The sequence below is a fragment of the Anomaloglossus baeobatrachus genome, chromosome 5 (genome assembly GCF_048569485.1).
Source record: "Anomaloglossus baeobatrachus isolate aAnoBae1 chromosome 5, aAnoBae1.hap1, whole genome shotgun sequence".
NCBI classification, from domain to species: domain Eukaryota; kingdom Metazoa; phylum Chordata; class Amphibia; order Anura; family Aromobatidae; genus Anomaloglossus; species Anomaloglossus baeobatrachus.
In genome coordinates, this window is record NC_134357.1 from 101219391 (window position 1) to 101235117 (window position 15727).

The window sequence follows — 15727 nt, forward strand, 5'->3', positions numbered from 1 at the left end:
TTGTCTATATCATGGGGGTTTACATCTGGCTCCATACTTGTTTTTAATTATTCTTCAATAAAGACTTTTTTTAATTTACTCACCTGTACCTTCCGTGGATGTTGGAGCCTTTCCTCTTTTTCTTCTCTGAAGGAGGGAGGAAGGACAGGGGGGAGGAAGGACATGCAGGCAGAAAGGGGTGGGAATAACTACCAAAACCCGACCCACCTATTAGATATTCTGTAGCTGCTAATTAAGTAACAGTGTGTTTCACTAACTTTACTTGCCTATATTTCAGAAAGTATACATCCGATCTCACAACTAAAGGTATGTATACAATCAGCATGATAGAGCCAGTATAGCACTGGCTTTAGTTTATATATGAAAATCCTAGTGATTGGTCCTCTTTAAAGCAGTGTCATGTAGTAGGCTGTGTTTTGCTTCTGCAATAAAATCAGTATTTTATCAGCATATTATCACTGCAGGATAAGCTTCCTTGTGCCTGGTAGTCCAAGTCAACACCAACCACTGATTAGCAGCTTTCTGTGACTATACATAATACACAGCTGCCAATTAGTGGTGTGGGTGGGGTTATAGGGCTCATCATTCAGAGAAAACTGTGATTATATCACAGGAGCTGCATCCAGTAAACTAAGTGACACGTCTCTGGAATCAAAGTCCCAGCCTCTACATCATGCTGCTGTCAGAGTACATAGCAAAAACCTGCTGACAGATTCCCTTTATGAGGCAAGGTAGATAATCTGATGTAGAAAAAACAACAACTATCTACCACCCCTGTGTAATAGGAACTGAGTTGCTAGGGATAATCTGAATAGTGGATGTACAGTAGCTCTGATATGTAATTCAGGCTGTAAATCAGGAGTAGCATAAGACTTATAGATACTGCACACAAGACTTGTTAGTGATCTGTAACCATGGCAACATACTGACAACTGTAAAGCTCAGCAAATCAATGAAATGAGGATACATTTATTGGACACCATATAGGTGGAAATGATATAAGTATTGTATTCAAAATGTATGTAAGAACCAATAATAACATCCAATTATTAAGACACTGATGTTTTGTCCCAGATGGACGTTCTCAAGAACTCTGGAACAAAGAGAATGGTGCTGCCGACATACATCGCTTGTCCTCCTTCCAGAATTGACTTGAGAAATATGGTGCAGAAAGTGGCTGGAGACTGTGGTTATGAAACTAGATGAATTGACCATTGCCCAAAATCCTACTTTATTCAAATATGCCATTGAGGTGGTACGCTTGGTGGGGTCAAGTGGCACAGCTGGATCTTAGGGGAAGAAAACTCAGCACTTGCCTGTGACTCCCACCGACAAGAAGGTACCCATGATTCTGCTGTCCAACCCCTACATTCCAGGCAGACATCAGGAGTGCACCTCTGCCTCTCCTCCTGCCTTCGGCCCAGGTTACGCATGCCAGTGTTAGGGCAGGTTCACAAGAATCGTCCGTCCTGTGCTTTTTTACAACAATTTTCCAAAATCTCTGTAAAAACAGTGAATTTCCTGCAATTTCAGAAAGAAAACATTGCAAAAAAATTGCAACGAAAAAAATCCAATACTGGTGTGAACATGACCTTGATTTTTATTCACACATTATAATGAAGTGTACTTGTTTCACTGGCGGACACAGACAGAAAAGGGCCCCTGTGCAAGAACAATATGTGGGCCCTTTTCAGTCCAATAACTCATCAAAATTCACAATTCCACATGTTTTGGAAGTACAAATGGCCCCTCAACCTCTTGGGCCCATGTGCGGCTGCACAGGTTGCCCTAATGACATGTCCACCCCTGATTGGTTTGCTACAATGGAGTAAAAGTGCATTGCTTTTCATTCCCAAAAATTCTCATCAAAAGGTGACATAAGAAAGAACATTTGATTAGCAACTGGGCTGGGTCGAGGGCTAGGCACAGTAGGCACCAGCCTAGGGCTCATGTCTACCTGAGAGGGGCTCATTTCAGAGAAAAAGAAAACACTGAAATTGCTGAATGCCTATGGCCACCCATCACCGGCTACAGGCATTTAGTACAATGATAGCCGGGGGCACACAGGGGAGAAGTGTCAGTCAGTGTTATCACTAACCCCTGTCTCTGCCTGTGCCCCAGCCGTCACTCCTTCCCTGCACCCAATTGTATTTGTGTCTATAAGACATGATAATCAGCTCCCTCCTCTGCCGGGAACCACGGCACATGTAGAGGACATCAGAGATTGCTATGCAGTGACCTCATCAAGCCCTCCAACACCCACTGCTGCAACTGATCGATGACGAGACAGAACTGCACCTGGACATGGAGCCTGGATTAGGTGAGTATAAGCTTTTCTTATCTTCTACAAGGGGGGATGGCTGCAGGGCCATTACAAGGGAGAGCTGACTCTGGCGACATTGCAAGAGGGGCTGTCGGGACATAACAAGAAGGTGACCATACTGTTTTGGGTGCTGTTGGGGACCTTATATTGAGGGCTGTGGTGACCACATTGTGTAGGGGGCTGTGCAAGACATTTACCTTTATGTTAGGGGGTTATGGTGGATATAAAACTGTGTGGGGTACTGCTGGGGAAATTTTACTGTATATAAAAGGCTGAGGAGCTATTATAGTGTATTGGTGACTGGGGAACATAATACTGTATAGAGTTTTGTGGGGACCATTATACTATATAATGGGGGGCTGTGGTGGACATCATACTGCATGGGGGGCTGTAATGGACATAATATTGTATATTGTGGATATTATACTGTATATTGGGCGTCTGTGGTGTATATCATACTGTGTGGGGTGCACAAGGGGACATTATCCTGTATATAAGGGTCTGTGGAGCCATTATACTGTAACGGTGACTAATGTGCCATAATACTGTATGGGATGCTGTGGGGACCATCATACTATATAACGGGGGCTGGGGGTGACAACATACTGCATGGCCTGCTGAGATGGATATCATACTGTGTATTGGGGGCTATTGTGTATATTATACTGTAAAGACGGCTAAGGTGGCCATCATACTGGGCAGGTGGACAGTGTGATGAGGGGGTAATGTTTGAAGAGGAACAACATGGTGGCCAGAATGAGGACATAGTGTGAAAAAGAGGCACAGTATGAATATGGAGATGGGGCAGTGTGAAATGGGGACTCAGTATGGAGATAGGGTAGCATGGTATGGGGACAGTGTGGAGCTATAGAGAGTGCAAGGGATAACAATGGAGAGAGGACAGCCATGGCATAGGTCGTGGTTCATAGGGGCAGATTATAATGGTGTGGCCATTACAGCTGATAATGGCAGACAGTGGGGCGATTATACCTCAGGATGTGCTGCAGAAGGCTGGAGAACAGAGAAAATAACAAGAGGGGATCAGGTCTCTGTAGGTGCAGTAGATAATCAGGCACAGGTAGTATTCATCTCGACTCCATTGCAGGTGCACGAATACATGTGGCTGGCTTCCACAGAATACAGGAACGAAAAAGGTGAGTGTCTATCACCAATATGAATAAAACTGTAAGTTTATTTCATCATTAAAATTATGATAAAACGCAGAACACCTGACGCATTTCGGACGTCAGTCCCTAGTCGTAGGTACAGCATGTAAAACTAGAGCAAATATTTAAGTGTTTTGACATGGAAATGACAGAGGAGAACCAACGCTGTACCTATGACTAAGAGCTGATGTCCGAAACGCGTCAGATGTTCAGCATTTTATCATAATTTTAATTATGAAATAAACTTTGAGTTTTATTCATATCAGTGCTGAATACTCACCTTTTTCATTCCTGGAGAACAGAGAAGTCTACAGAGAAAAGCTGTGAATGTGAAACGTCACAATGGCATCTGGACAAGATGGAACGAAAAGAAAGACTTTACTCAGAGTAAATGTCACCTATAAGGTACTTGGATGTAAATGTTTACTTGTTAAAACTAAGTCTCATCAGTACTGTGTTTACTGTATGGTCCACAGTCTGATAATGATTGATAACAACTCCCAGCATCTCTTTACAATTGTTAAGGATATACTGGGAGTTATAGGGCCTGACTTGACATTACAATTGATTTCTGTACTAAGCTTGTTTATGTAGTCATGTACGGATGTGATTCTGGTGATGTATTCATGTACTGATGGTGGTTCTGGTGACATATTCCTGTACTGATGATGGTACTTGTGTTGTATTAATTTACCGACAGTGGTTCTTGTGATGTATTCATGTTGTGATAGAGATTCTGGTGATGCATTAATGTACTGGTAGTAGTTCTGGGGATGCATTCATCCATTTACGATGGTTCTCATGATGTTTTCATGAACTGATGGTAGTTTTAGTGACCTAACAATTTATTGATGACAGTTATGCTGTTGTTTTTATATACTCTTGATGGCTCTGGTGATGTATTAATGTACTGATGATGATTTTGGTTTGATATTCATGCACTGATGATGGTTCTGTAGATGAACTATCATCATTACGTGAATACATCACCATGCATGCCAGATATAAAAACCCTCATTGGTAACCCTTTGTGTTAAGGTTCGATTAATTTCCATTGGGAAATTTGGCAAACACTGGACAACTTAAATGATACCAAACGGCCGCTATTATAGTTAAAAAAAATTAGTTTCCATAACTTTCCTTGGTTTCGACATTAAAAATATAGGATGTCAGGGATGAATATTGCTATATTTCCATGGTAAGGCCGCTTTACACGCTGCGATCTCGCTAGCGAGATCGCTAGCGAGCGTACCCGCCCCCGTCGGTTGTGCGTCACGGGCAAATCGCTGCCCGTGGCGCACAACATCGCTCAGACCCGTCACACTACTTACCTGCCTAGCGATGTCGCTGTGACCGGTGAACCGCCTCCTTTCTAAGGGGGCGGTTCGTTCGGCATCACAGTGACGTCACTAAGCGGCCACCCAATAGAAGCGGAGGGGGCAGAGATGAGCGGGACGAACATCCCGCCCACCTCCTTCCTTCCTCATTGCGGGCGGCCACAGGTAAGGAGATGTTCCTCGTTCCTGCGGTGTCACACGTAGCGATGTGTGCTGCCGCAGGAACGACGAACAACCTTCGTCCTGCTACAGCAATGATATTTGGGAAATGGACAGCGTGTCAACGATAAGGTGAGTATTTTTGATCGCTAGCGGTCACTCGTACGTGTCACACGCAACGACGTCGCTAACGAGAACGGATGTGCGTCACGAATTCCGTGACACCAACGACATTGCGTTAGCGATGGATGTCATTGCGTGTAAAGCGGCCTTTATTGGATGAATGAATGATTTGATATCTAACTATGAAAACACATTTCACATTCATCCTCATCTCCAAAGTACACTTTTCTAACTTTTGCTGGTATTTTTTGGTGAAGCATATACGGTAACAATTTTAATGCGAGTGGTCGTCAGTGCTTGTTACCTAACCCATCGGATTGGAAGGTGGGGTGCATTTGGGGTCCTGTAACCTTAGTTTCTGAGCTATTCCTTTACATGGGGGCTGAGAGTTCATGTGTGGAGGGGGCGCCATCAGCTTCATCTGCATCGCACTGCCTTTACCTCCTATAGCAAAATCCTGCTGATTGATCCTCTAAGTCCAGTGCTCATGCAAAACACAGAGTGCCATACATTGGAACCAGGTGAGAATATTAGTACAAATATAGCAGGGTATTATCGGTGTAGCAATTCAGGATCTGGAGTCCCACTTGGAATTTTGCGGAGGTCCACAATTTGTCGAAAACTGGTCCTAGTGTACCGTCTCATCTTCTTTTGTTATACCTATATCTTCGCTTCAGTTTTCCTTGATAGACAGCACTGCCTCCATAAAGTGTATATTTATACAAGGAGGTGATATGGCGCACTGAACTATCCTAACTAACCTGGATACTAACAATGCCAAAGAAAAACTAAATGGACTATAATTATAAAAACAAATATGTTGCAAATACCCATCTACATATTCTAAAATATTGTAAATTATTAATCTCTACATTTTCGGGAAAAAGTTAGCCAATAATAAAGCATTGCTTGATAATTTAGACCTAAAGTGTGACTTCACATGTAATTTTTTTAAGGTATCTGATATTTATAGACTTGTTTTCCTTTAAGAAAACTGTCTAGAAATTTCAAAGGATGGCTCTTCTGTTTGTTCAGAGCAAACCTTTTGAGAAACAGGTTGAAAGGATCATTCCCTTTCTTGCAAACGCACAATTCTCGGTATAAACTATCACTGTGCACTATACGTGACACTTGGGTTAGATGCTTTCTCCAGAATAGCAAAAGACAATTTCCTTTAAATGTTCTGCAGACAGTGAATTCATTGATAGGATCAAAAGATATAAATACATGACAGGCAAATGAGAAAAATATGAGCAATGTGACATAGGCGAATATCGGCGTGTCTTTGTATTCTCAGTTTATGGTTCTTTGGGCTTTTTCGAGACAGTCCGTCTCATTATTGAACTCATAAAGGAAAATTATATTCATAAATCATCTCACTCACCTCAGATAAAAGAATTTCAATATGGCTAGAATATATTCATACCATTCATTCGGAAACAAAGAGCCAAGACAGTGGATCAACTACTTGGCGCCAACTTTCTCACTACAATTTTTGTCCTCATAAAGGTGTCAGCGTAAGTTACAAAAAAATTCACCTGGAAAGAATGACTCAGATGGTGGGGCAACACTTCTGATAGAAAAGATATTTGACAACAATGTGGGTGACCAGAAATATGAAAGAACAGGACGGTAGATCTAGTCTATTCCCTTATAGTCTCTAGAATGCAAAAAAATAATACTGAAGAGGAGCCTTTAATGATCCTCCTGGAAAGCATCACTCCTGTAGTCTTCAGTCTTTGTCGATTGGCTACAGCAGTGATGTCACGTTGACAGCTCTGCAGCCAATCACTAAGACAGCGGCTTGAGCCAACTACATAGCTCAGTGATTGGCTGCAACACTCTAAACATAACACTTGACCCCAAGATGGAGATTAAAAGCTCAGTGTTTTTGTTTTTTTGCGTTCTTTAGTATATAGAGGAATCATAGTTGAAATGGAACAACCTCTTAAAGTTTCATTTTTGATCCAATGTATCAAGTCACATGTACTCTTCCATTTATTGTGTGATTTTGCTGTTTTATTAGCTTTGTTATTGTAAGTTTATATAGTTGTGTATGAGTTGCATACACAGTCGGGTATAATCCACTATTGTTTACAGTTGTGACATTTCGCCTTTCATAGAGCAAGTAAGAATTCATGCTTAAGCATCATGGTGGAAGACTTCCAAATACTCAGCCTTTGTGGGGCGCAGAAGCAGCTATGGCTGAGCATCATCAGCATGGACAGGGAGAAGTTGTCTGCTCACAAGATATTGATAACCTATGCTTAACATAGGTCATCAATATCAGAATGGTGGGGGGCCAACACCAATCACTCCAAATGATCAGCTTGTATTAGCTCTTGTGGAAGTTTGAAGTAATCATTGAACGGAGCTCAACTCCATTCAGTTTGTAGCGTCTGCTTACAAGTCCTGCAGATGAGCAGTGGGTGTATTCTCTTGTATTGGAACTGGTTTGCAATCCTGAGCAGTGACCGCTATATGTTGAATCTAGCAGCATAATGCAGCTCTGATCAGTCACTACATCTGACCATTGCTGGAGAAAATAAGAGCTGATTGGTCGGAGCCCCAGGTGTTGAACACTCACCGATCAGATATTGATGACCTATTTTAAGGAAAGGTCATCAATATCTTGTGACAAGACATCTTCTCCCTGTTTCATGTTGCTGATGTTCAAACCATAGCTGCTTTTGGGTACCACGCAGCTAAGTAATAGGAAGTTTCTCACCATGACACTCAAGTATGAATCCTTACTTTCTGTGTGAAAGGTCATCAAAGTCTGGTCACTGGTTCACCCTTTTAAAAATCTTGGAACAGGAGTGACCAATTGTTGAGCCTCTGATACCTGTGACCCAGTTTAGGGACCTGTGTCTAAAATTAAAAGGAGCTAAATGGTGTGCTACCTAAAATAAATCCTTTAGGCTCCTGTAACGAGAGGATGTAGTCCATGCTATGTGCCATAATAAAATTACTTTTGCCAACTATTTACTACTGTGATCTCAAACACCCAGGTGTAATGAATCACTAAACCACTAGGAGTTGTTAGATACACTAATAGAGGAGATCTGTGGGCAGTCAAACAAGCCAGGTGTCTGTAGCTGGGAGATCACGTCAGAAACAAAAGGAGAGAGAAAAGCCGAAGTCAATATGCAAGCTGAGGGTCAGTTAATCAGGAAGTCGTGTCAAGTACCAGGAAGAGAAGGGAGCCGGGGTTGGGGTACAAGCTGAGGTCGATAGCCAAGAGGACACGTCAGATACACGGGAGAGAGCGGAGCCGGGGTCAGGAAACAAGCCGAAGGTCAGGGAGGCAGGGAGTCAAGTCAGAGTTGGGGAGGAGACGGGACGGGATACGAGGAACTAGGTAGGTAGCGGGACAAGATCGGATCATTCACTTACGGAAACAAGAGACATACACTATTAAACAGGAACTATCACTGCTGGCATTCCGGGTGAAATAGCTCCAGATAAAGCAATCACCCAGAGCGAGGCTACAAAGAACAAGCCCCTCCCATACTACACAGGACTAGACTGCGAACAACAAGTTCAGCAGAGGAAAATATGAGGCCCATAATAGGCTCTGCAGGAGAGCAGAGCACCGCTAATCAGAATCATGACAACTACCTAATAATTGAACAATCAAGAATCTGTACCCAGATAGATTGCTACAAGTAATAAGAGTTATACCAAGTAAAGTGATATCAAGCTGGTGTAGTTCAACTATTCCCTGACTAGCGCTACCATCAAAAGCAGGAAATGAGCATAAGCCAACTACAGTACCCCTGGGGAACTTTACAGGATGAATAACGATCTGACAAAGTTAGCACAAGTCTAACAACTCGAAGAAAGCATCGACGCTCTCGTAAGTACCGGTGTCATTCATTGGATGGTTCTGTCAGATATTTTAACTGGGATATTGGTTTTACATAGAAATTGTGCAACCAGTCATTCAACACTTGCTGGACTATAAGCTATTTTAATCTAAAGGTCATATAGCTTGCTTCTTTAAAGGTCATAAATACTTTACCTCTACTTCAGTATACAAAAAAAAAGTTCTAAAAAATGTGCTCCTCGATGTCTCAAAAATGGTAAAAAAAAGCACACCAAATAGTGGCACATCTAACATGGTATACCGGGAGATGAAATCCCAACAATTCAGTAACACATACAGGTAATCAAACAAATAATAGAACTGCAAGAGGCTGATGTGACTGGAAAGACTAAAGCAGAATGAAAGGGCATATCAGAGTAGAAGAAAGGGTTCACCTGACATAAAATGTGGAATAAAAGCAGACAGGTGAGTCAACAAGAAGAAAAGGAGAGGGTCCCATTGATAGGCAGGAGACAGATATGGTGCGGAATGGAGAAGTGTGTAGGAATATGATCATTCCATGCCTCAGAGCACAACATTCCAGTGTTAGCCTCCTGTTGCTAGGGAACCAGGCATAACCTCCATTGCTAGGCAGACGGAACAAAATATGGTCATGCCTCGGAATCAGCCAACAGCAACAATAAGGACATAAATTGTTTTCTGCCATCAATCCTACCAGGAAATCATACCCAATTACTTCATAAAGGTGCTTTTTTATTGCCTAATGAACAGGACATATGGTATAGGGCAAGGATAGGATGATAGTAACTATCCCGGAAATGTGCAAATGTTTGAAAAGCACATACATTATATTAAGCAGAAGATATCTGCACACTACCATGACATATTAACGGATGGGAGACACTGAAGAAAAACTAATGAAAGCATGAGAGAGAAAGTAAATGTGGTTTAGCATTCTTTTAGTGATTGACATTGGCAATCCCCAAGGATTTTATAAACTGTCCCTGCTGTTCGAGCTTAATTCTGAAGGATTTTATCACTCTCTCTAGGGAATGCATTCAGCTAACCCACGCTGTGATTATATAAACTGCATTCAGCACTGGCTGAATATATAAGAATCTGATGAACTGCATTGTGTAAAAAAAAAAAAGATCAAAAGCCCCAAATTTTGGAGTGTGCAGATTTGTCGTGTAAATGGAGTGATATAACATTTTTCTCTTTTTGTTACTGCGAGCCGTGATCGGAAAGTGTTTAGCAAATCGAAGCTGCTTTCAGGGAGAATCATTGTGCTTCGCTACCTGTTAACCTGCTGAGAGGTGATTCTCCCGTCTGCTGTTGATAGCGCATTCCGATAGCAATCGCTCCTATTTTCAGACTCCATGTGTTCCCTGTAATATGTCTAAGTGTGAGTTTTCATACAGTGTGAAGAAGTAAAAGAGGAAAATTAGTGATTTACACACATAATCAGTAGAGATGGTGGTGGTGTGTGTGTGTGTGTGTGGAGTGTGTTGTACGTGTGTATAGTGTATTCTTACACACAGAATCAGTAGAGATGGTGGTGTGTGTGTGTGTGTGTGTATAGTGTGTTGTATGTGTGTATAGTGTACTCTTACACACAGAATCAGTGGTGGTGTGTGTATGTGGTGTTTGGGTTTGTGTGGTAAGTGTGTATAGTGTATTGTTACACACAGAATCAGTGGTGGTGTGTGGGTGTGTGTGTGTGTGTGTGTGGTGTTTGAATGTGTGCATGTGGAGTGTGTTTTTATGTGTGTGTGTGTGTGTGTGTGTTGTAGGTGTGTATGAATAGTGTTTCTTGCACATAGAATCAGTGGTGGTGCGTATGTGGTTCGAGTGTGTGTAGTGTATTCTTACACACGGAATCAGTGGTGGTGTGTGCAGTGCTTGGGTGTGTATATGTGTGTGTGTGGTGTATTCTAACACACAAAATCAGTGGATCAGTGGTAGTGGTGTGAGAATTAGTGTTTGAGTGTGTGGTGTATCTGTGTTTGTATGTGGTGCTTGTGTGTGTGTGGTGTATTTTTACATAAAGAATCAGTGGTGGTGTTTTGGTGTGTGTGTGTAGTGTATTTGAACTCACAGAATCAGTGGTGTGTATGGGGTGTGTGTATATTTGTATGTGTATGTATTTATGTTTATGTATGAGTATATGTGTGTTGTGCATGTGTCTGTGAGTATGTATACATGTGTCTGTATGTATACATGTATGTGTGTGTATGTTTGTGTTGTATGTTGTGTTTATATTTGTATGCTTCTGAGTGTGTGGATGGGTATGTGGTGAATGGGTGCGTGTGGACATACTATAAACGGGTTGCACCGTATTTGTTGTCAATTTCTGTACATCATTTTTGTGCCTTGAATTCAGTGGTCTCCATCCTATGGCTCTCAAGCTGTTATACAGCTACAATTCTCAACATGTATGCTGGGAGTTGTAGTTATGCAACCACTAGAGAGCAATGGGATGGAACCAATGTTCTTCATACTCTTTCAATGCTGTGTTCTCTTTTAGCTGCACTTGCAGTCACAGTCCAATACAATATGATGTATACAATGTTGGGTCTGTCCTTGGTTAACCTAAAGCTTCCCATCCAATGGATTCTTCAACTCACTAGATATAAGTTATTGGGATTAAAAATGTATGCAACAGTGTAGTTAGATAGGTGTTCATGTCATTAAAATATTCATGCTCTGTTGGAGTGTTTCATCAATTGATATAAATAATAGATATAAGTGGGAGAGCCCGATGCTTACCAAACGATGAATCTTCAAAGCACGTGTTAAAAGCCATCTTGAGCTACTATCACCAGCAAATAGAGGATAAAATCCCCCTGAAGGCCAATGTATTGGACAATTGTTACAAAAAAGGTGAATTAAGTTAGTAGACCATCCTTAGTACAACCATTTCTTGTGAAATTCCGTTTTTACTGGTTATCTTGATCATTGGTGCTTTACTTGGATCTAATGCATACTCTCCAAGTTAAGTGACACATTGCATAGAGTAAAATTGTGGGCGCATATAGGGTAGTATAACTCAACCAAGAAAAAATTGTTCCCTACTTCAAGTCATTTTGCCCAATAACAGGGATTGTGGAAATGAAAACATTCAGCGCCTGGAATAATTCGGAACTCATGCCTCTTGATGTACTGGATAATCAATCCACATGGGAAATGTGGATGAACTGTGTTGTCTTTGATGTTTAAGTTTTCCTTAAATAATTTAATTATTTATTAACATTGGAGGATAATATTTCAGAAAGAAGAAAGCTAAAATCACATTATTTGGTCATATACGAGGCTTGGTCTTGACAATGCAATGCCAACTATGGCAGTTATTGGTGATTTTAATAAAAATATAATCTTATATAACAGAGCAATTGGAGATAAATTATTCTTTATACCTGAGTCACAAAGTTTTTGGAAAAGTTCTCCACTATGGGCATCAGCTGCATGTGTCAACTACTGCCTTACCAGCAGCACTGCACATGCTTAAATCTCTTAACCCCATCTAGGCAAGTGCCCACATTATACACCCAGCACAAGAGATGGGTTTAGCATTTACATCTATATAGAAATAAGTTGCACCAAGTTATCACAATATTTGGTACATAACATATAGTTTTTAAACATAAAAAGTATGTAGGTTCACATACCTGGACATTTGACAACAACACATAGATGGGTGCAGTTACTGTGGATTTTGGGGGGGAAGGAATGTGGATAATAGCCGATACAGAAGTGTTAGTTATACATTACTGCAGAGGATGAAGAAAGAAATGGAAAGTAGAAGGTGCAGTAGGTCGTCTATACACAGGTGGATGGACAGAGACAATACAGAGAGCACTGAACTAGCACAGACAGGATGCTACAAGGACACATTGCTGCTTACTGTGGGCTCTTGGGGTAGAAAGGAAGAGTGACATGGCTGAGATCCTGGATGTCAAAAGCAGTTGGCTCAGCTGAGATAGCCTGCCTCTTGGTCCTCTGCTCCCCTAAGGTGTTGGAAGTTTGTTTGTGAGCCTGTTGGGTTGCAGGTTTGATTACAGAACGATATTTATCCAGCTCATTCTGCAATCTCTGGATGAGCTCGTCCTTCTGGTCTAACTCCAGCTCCAGCTCATCAATGAGAGCATCCCTCTGCCGGAGCTCCTCAATCTTCTCCTGCAGAGCGTACTGCAAGTCCCGCAATGTGCCCATATTCCCGGCAGGGGCTCCTGCTGCCTTCTCTTCTCCCTTCGTCGTCTTCCCGGTCAGTTTAACCCCCCTCCAGAGCAGGATCAGCCTCTTCCTACTTTCTCCAACTTACTTTGCGCACAACAGGTCGTGATCCTCGCTCGGACCCCTTATGCGCCTACAACAAGTTCCCTTTTGCGTCCGCGATCAAGCCTCCTACTCGACTTTCAGCTCCTTGTGAAGGTATTTGTATCCGTTCTGCATTTAAATCCCCAAGAACCCCTTTGTGGGAATGAATCACAGTCTTCAGAAGGCTTCTCACTTCTTACATCCAACGAGGAGGTCTCTAACGCTGAAGAAGATCCACCTTTCCAATCGTAAACAGATGCTGCCTTTGTGCCTGAAATTCCTCAGCGCCCTGGGCTACCAGTGTCTACAGGTCACCACCACACTGAGGTCCTGGAAAGTGTCAGCTGCTGGAGAAGTAGATGTCCACAAGGATGATTACTAGAGAGAGTGGCAGCAATCACAGGCAGAGCCAGAGAGTATTTGCATGCATGATCTCCAACTAGAAGAACAAAAATCCCTCCCTCTGTCAGGATGACTATGATTTCAGAGAGCTGAGCCCTGGTACAGGGTGATTTCCAGTTATCTGCGTCAGAAAGAGGCACAGAGGGAGCAAGACACAGGCAGAGAGGAGCTGTGTCTACAGGAGCTTCTGGAGTGTAGAAACTGGAGTGCAGGCATCTCCTCCACAGCCTCCTCGGTGATAGCACAGCTCAGTATGTACTAATGCTCCTGATCCCATCACATGCTAGACCTCTGATCATACCAGGCTCTTCTCACCAGTTGCTAGACTGCTAATCCACCTCTACAGCATGCTTTTACATGCTCAGTATATACCATATCAGTACATACCATGTTCAGCATGCTACTCTGCACCAGAGCTCTTTCTACCTTTCTGCAGCTTTTCTCATGATGTTCAGCAGATGACATCATTGCCCATTATACCTCAGATTATACAGCACCATCCCTATTGTTAATATAAATGTTTACCTTTTGGTCACTTAAATTATTTCACAAAAAGAAGAATTATTAGGCAATAATTCCAATCTGCAAGAATGTCCATTGTGCCTCAAAGTGAATGCTCAACCACAACTTAGTAGCCAGATATCAGTATGATATTAGTATGATGAATACAAATTCAATTATTAGGATGAATAAAAAATATTTTGGTTTGCACAAAAAAAAATATTTGCAAGATTTTCATGCCTTTTCCATTTTTTTTACATTTTGATGCATGTTTTTTTTTTTATGCAATTTTTGGAAAATGCATGAAAAAAGCATCACTTAGTCATAGACCATTCTGCATTTGGAAAAAAAAGCTTGTAGCCCAAAAAAGTACCAAAAGTGTGAAGAAAAGCCCCAAAAATACATTGTAGTGTCTGGTTTATATTTTCCTATTGATTTAAAGCTAATATTTGACCAGAACAAAAAAATAGCAAAAATGGCAGTTATACTGTATGTTTCTGTAATTTTTACACTGCGTGTGTGATTGACAGGTCTGATCTAAGGTTCCGTAGGAGAACAATGAAGAGTTGGCTACCAGCTATTTAACACACAATTTTCAGACGCAAAAACACATGAATATAAACTTTTTGAAACCAGAGTCCATGGCTAGATTAGTGTATTAGTACACGATCCGTTACTGCGTCGTTGGTAAGGTCTGACTGTGTGACATCTCCCCAGCGACCTCCCAGCGACTTACCAGCGATCCTTATCCGGTCATATCGTTTTTGGGATCGCTGGGTAAGTCGTTGTGTGTGACTGGGCCTTAAGGGCTCTCTCACATGAGTGTATAACACTGACAAGGGCTATCTGATATTTTATCAGATAGCACTCACTCCATTGTTATACTGTGGAGAAGTGCCGATGAGCGTATTGCCGATTCAGCATGAGAAAATAATTCCTGCATGCTGCGAATGGCAGCGTATTTTGGATCACTCAATCCCATACAAGTCTATGGGTGCGTGTGAAACATCAGACTGCTCTGATGTCATCTAAGTGCAAAGACAGGCAATGGAGAAAATAAACTCTCCATTTTCTCTGCACCTGTGATCCGATTCTCACATGTGAGAGATCAGATCACAGTAAACTGACATTCAGCTCATTCTTGTTGTATCAAAGGCTGACCCAAGTGCATTCCCATAATCGATCCGATTCTCTTGGAAAAGAGAATCATCACTTGTATGAGCTCAGCTTAAGGTTAAGTTCATACAGGTGTATTTTTGGGCTGTTTTCTATCTATGTTGGCATTGATCACACACAGGTAGCACAGTGACTGATTTTCTCACATTGCACTCGTGTTATTTATACGCTTGTGAGTGAGCCCTTAACCATGGAAAAAAAAGCATCGTCCCATGTGTTGCAGATTTCTTCTGGATTTTCATCTAAAGGGGGCTTTACATGCTACGACATCGCTAATGCGAACTCGTTGGGGTCACGGAATTGGTGACGCACATCCGGCCGCATTAGCGATGCCGTTGCGTGTGACACCTATGAGCGATTTTGCATCGTCGCAAAAATGTGCAAAATCGCTCAT

General features: G+C 41.9%; 1 protein-coding gene across 4 annotated transcripts in view; it reads right to left on the bottom strand.

Annotated features, from left to right (window-relative positions):
* The window catches only part of PRKG1 (protein kinase cGMP-dependent 1), a 1599245-nt gene that overhangs the window by 1247024 nt on the left and 336494 nt on the right, over positions 1-15727 (bottom strand). The window contains exon 1 of one of the 4 annotated variants that reach the window (XM_075348721.1): positions 12842-13729. The exons of 2 other annotated variants lie outside the window; for them this stretch is intronic. In XM_075348721.1, coding sequence (XP_075204836.1) covers positions 12842-13149 — 308 coding nt within the window. In that variant the 5' untranslated portion in view covers positions 13150-13729. Of the gene's footprint in view, positions 1-12841; positions 13730-15727 lie in introns of those variants that run through there. One more of the 4 variants, XM_075348722.1, reaches the window with a different exon arrangement.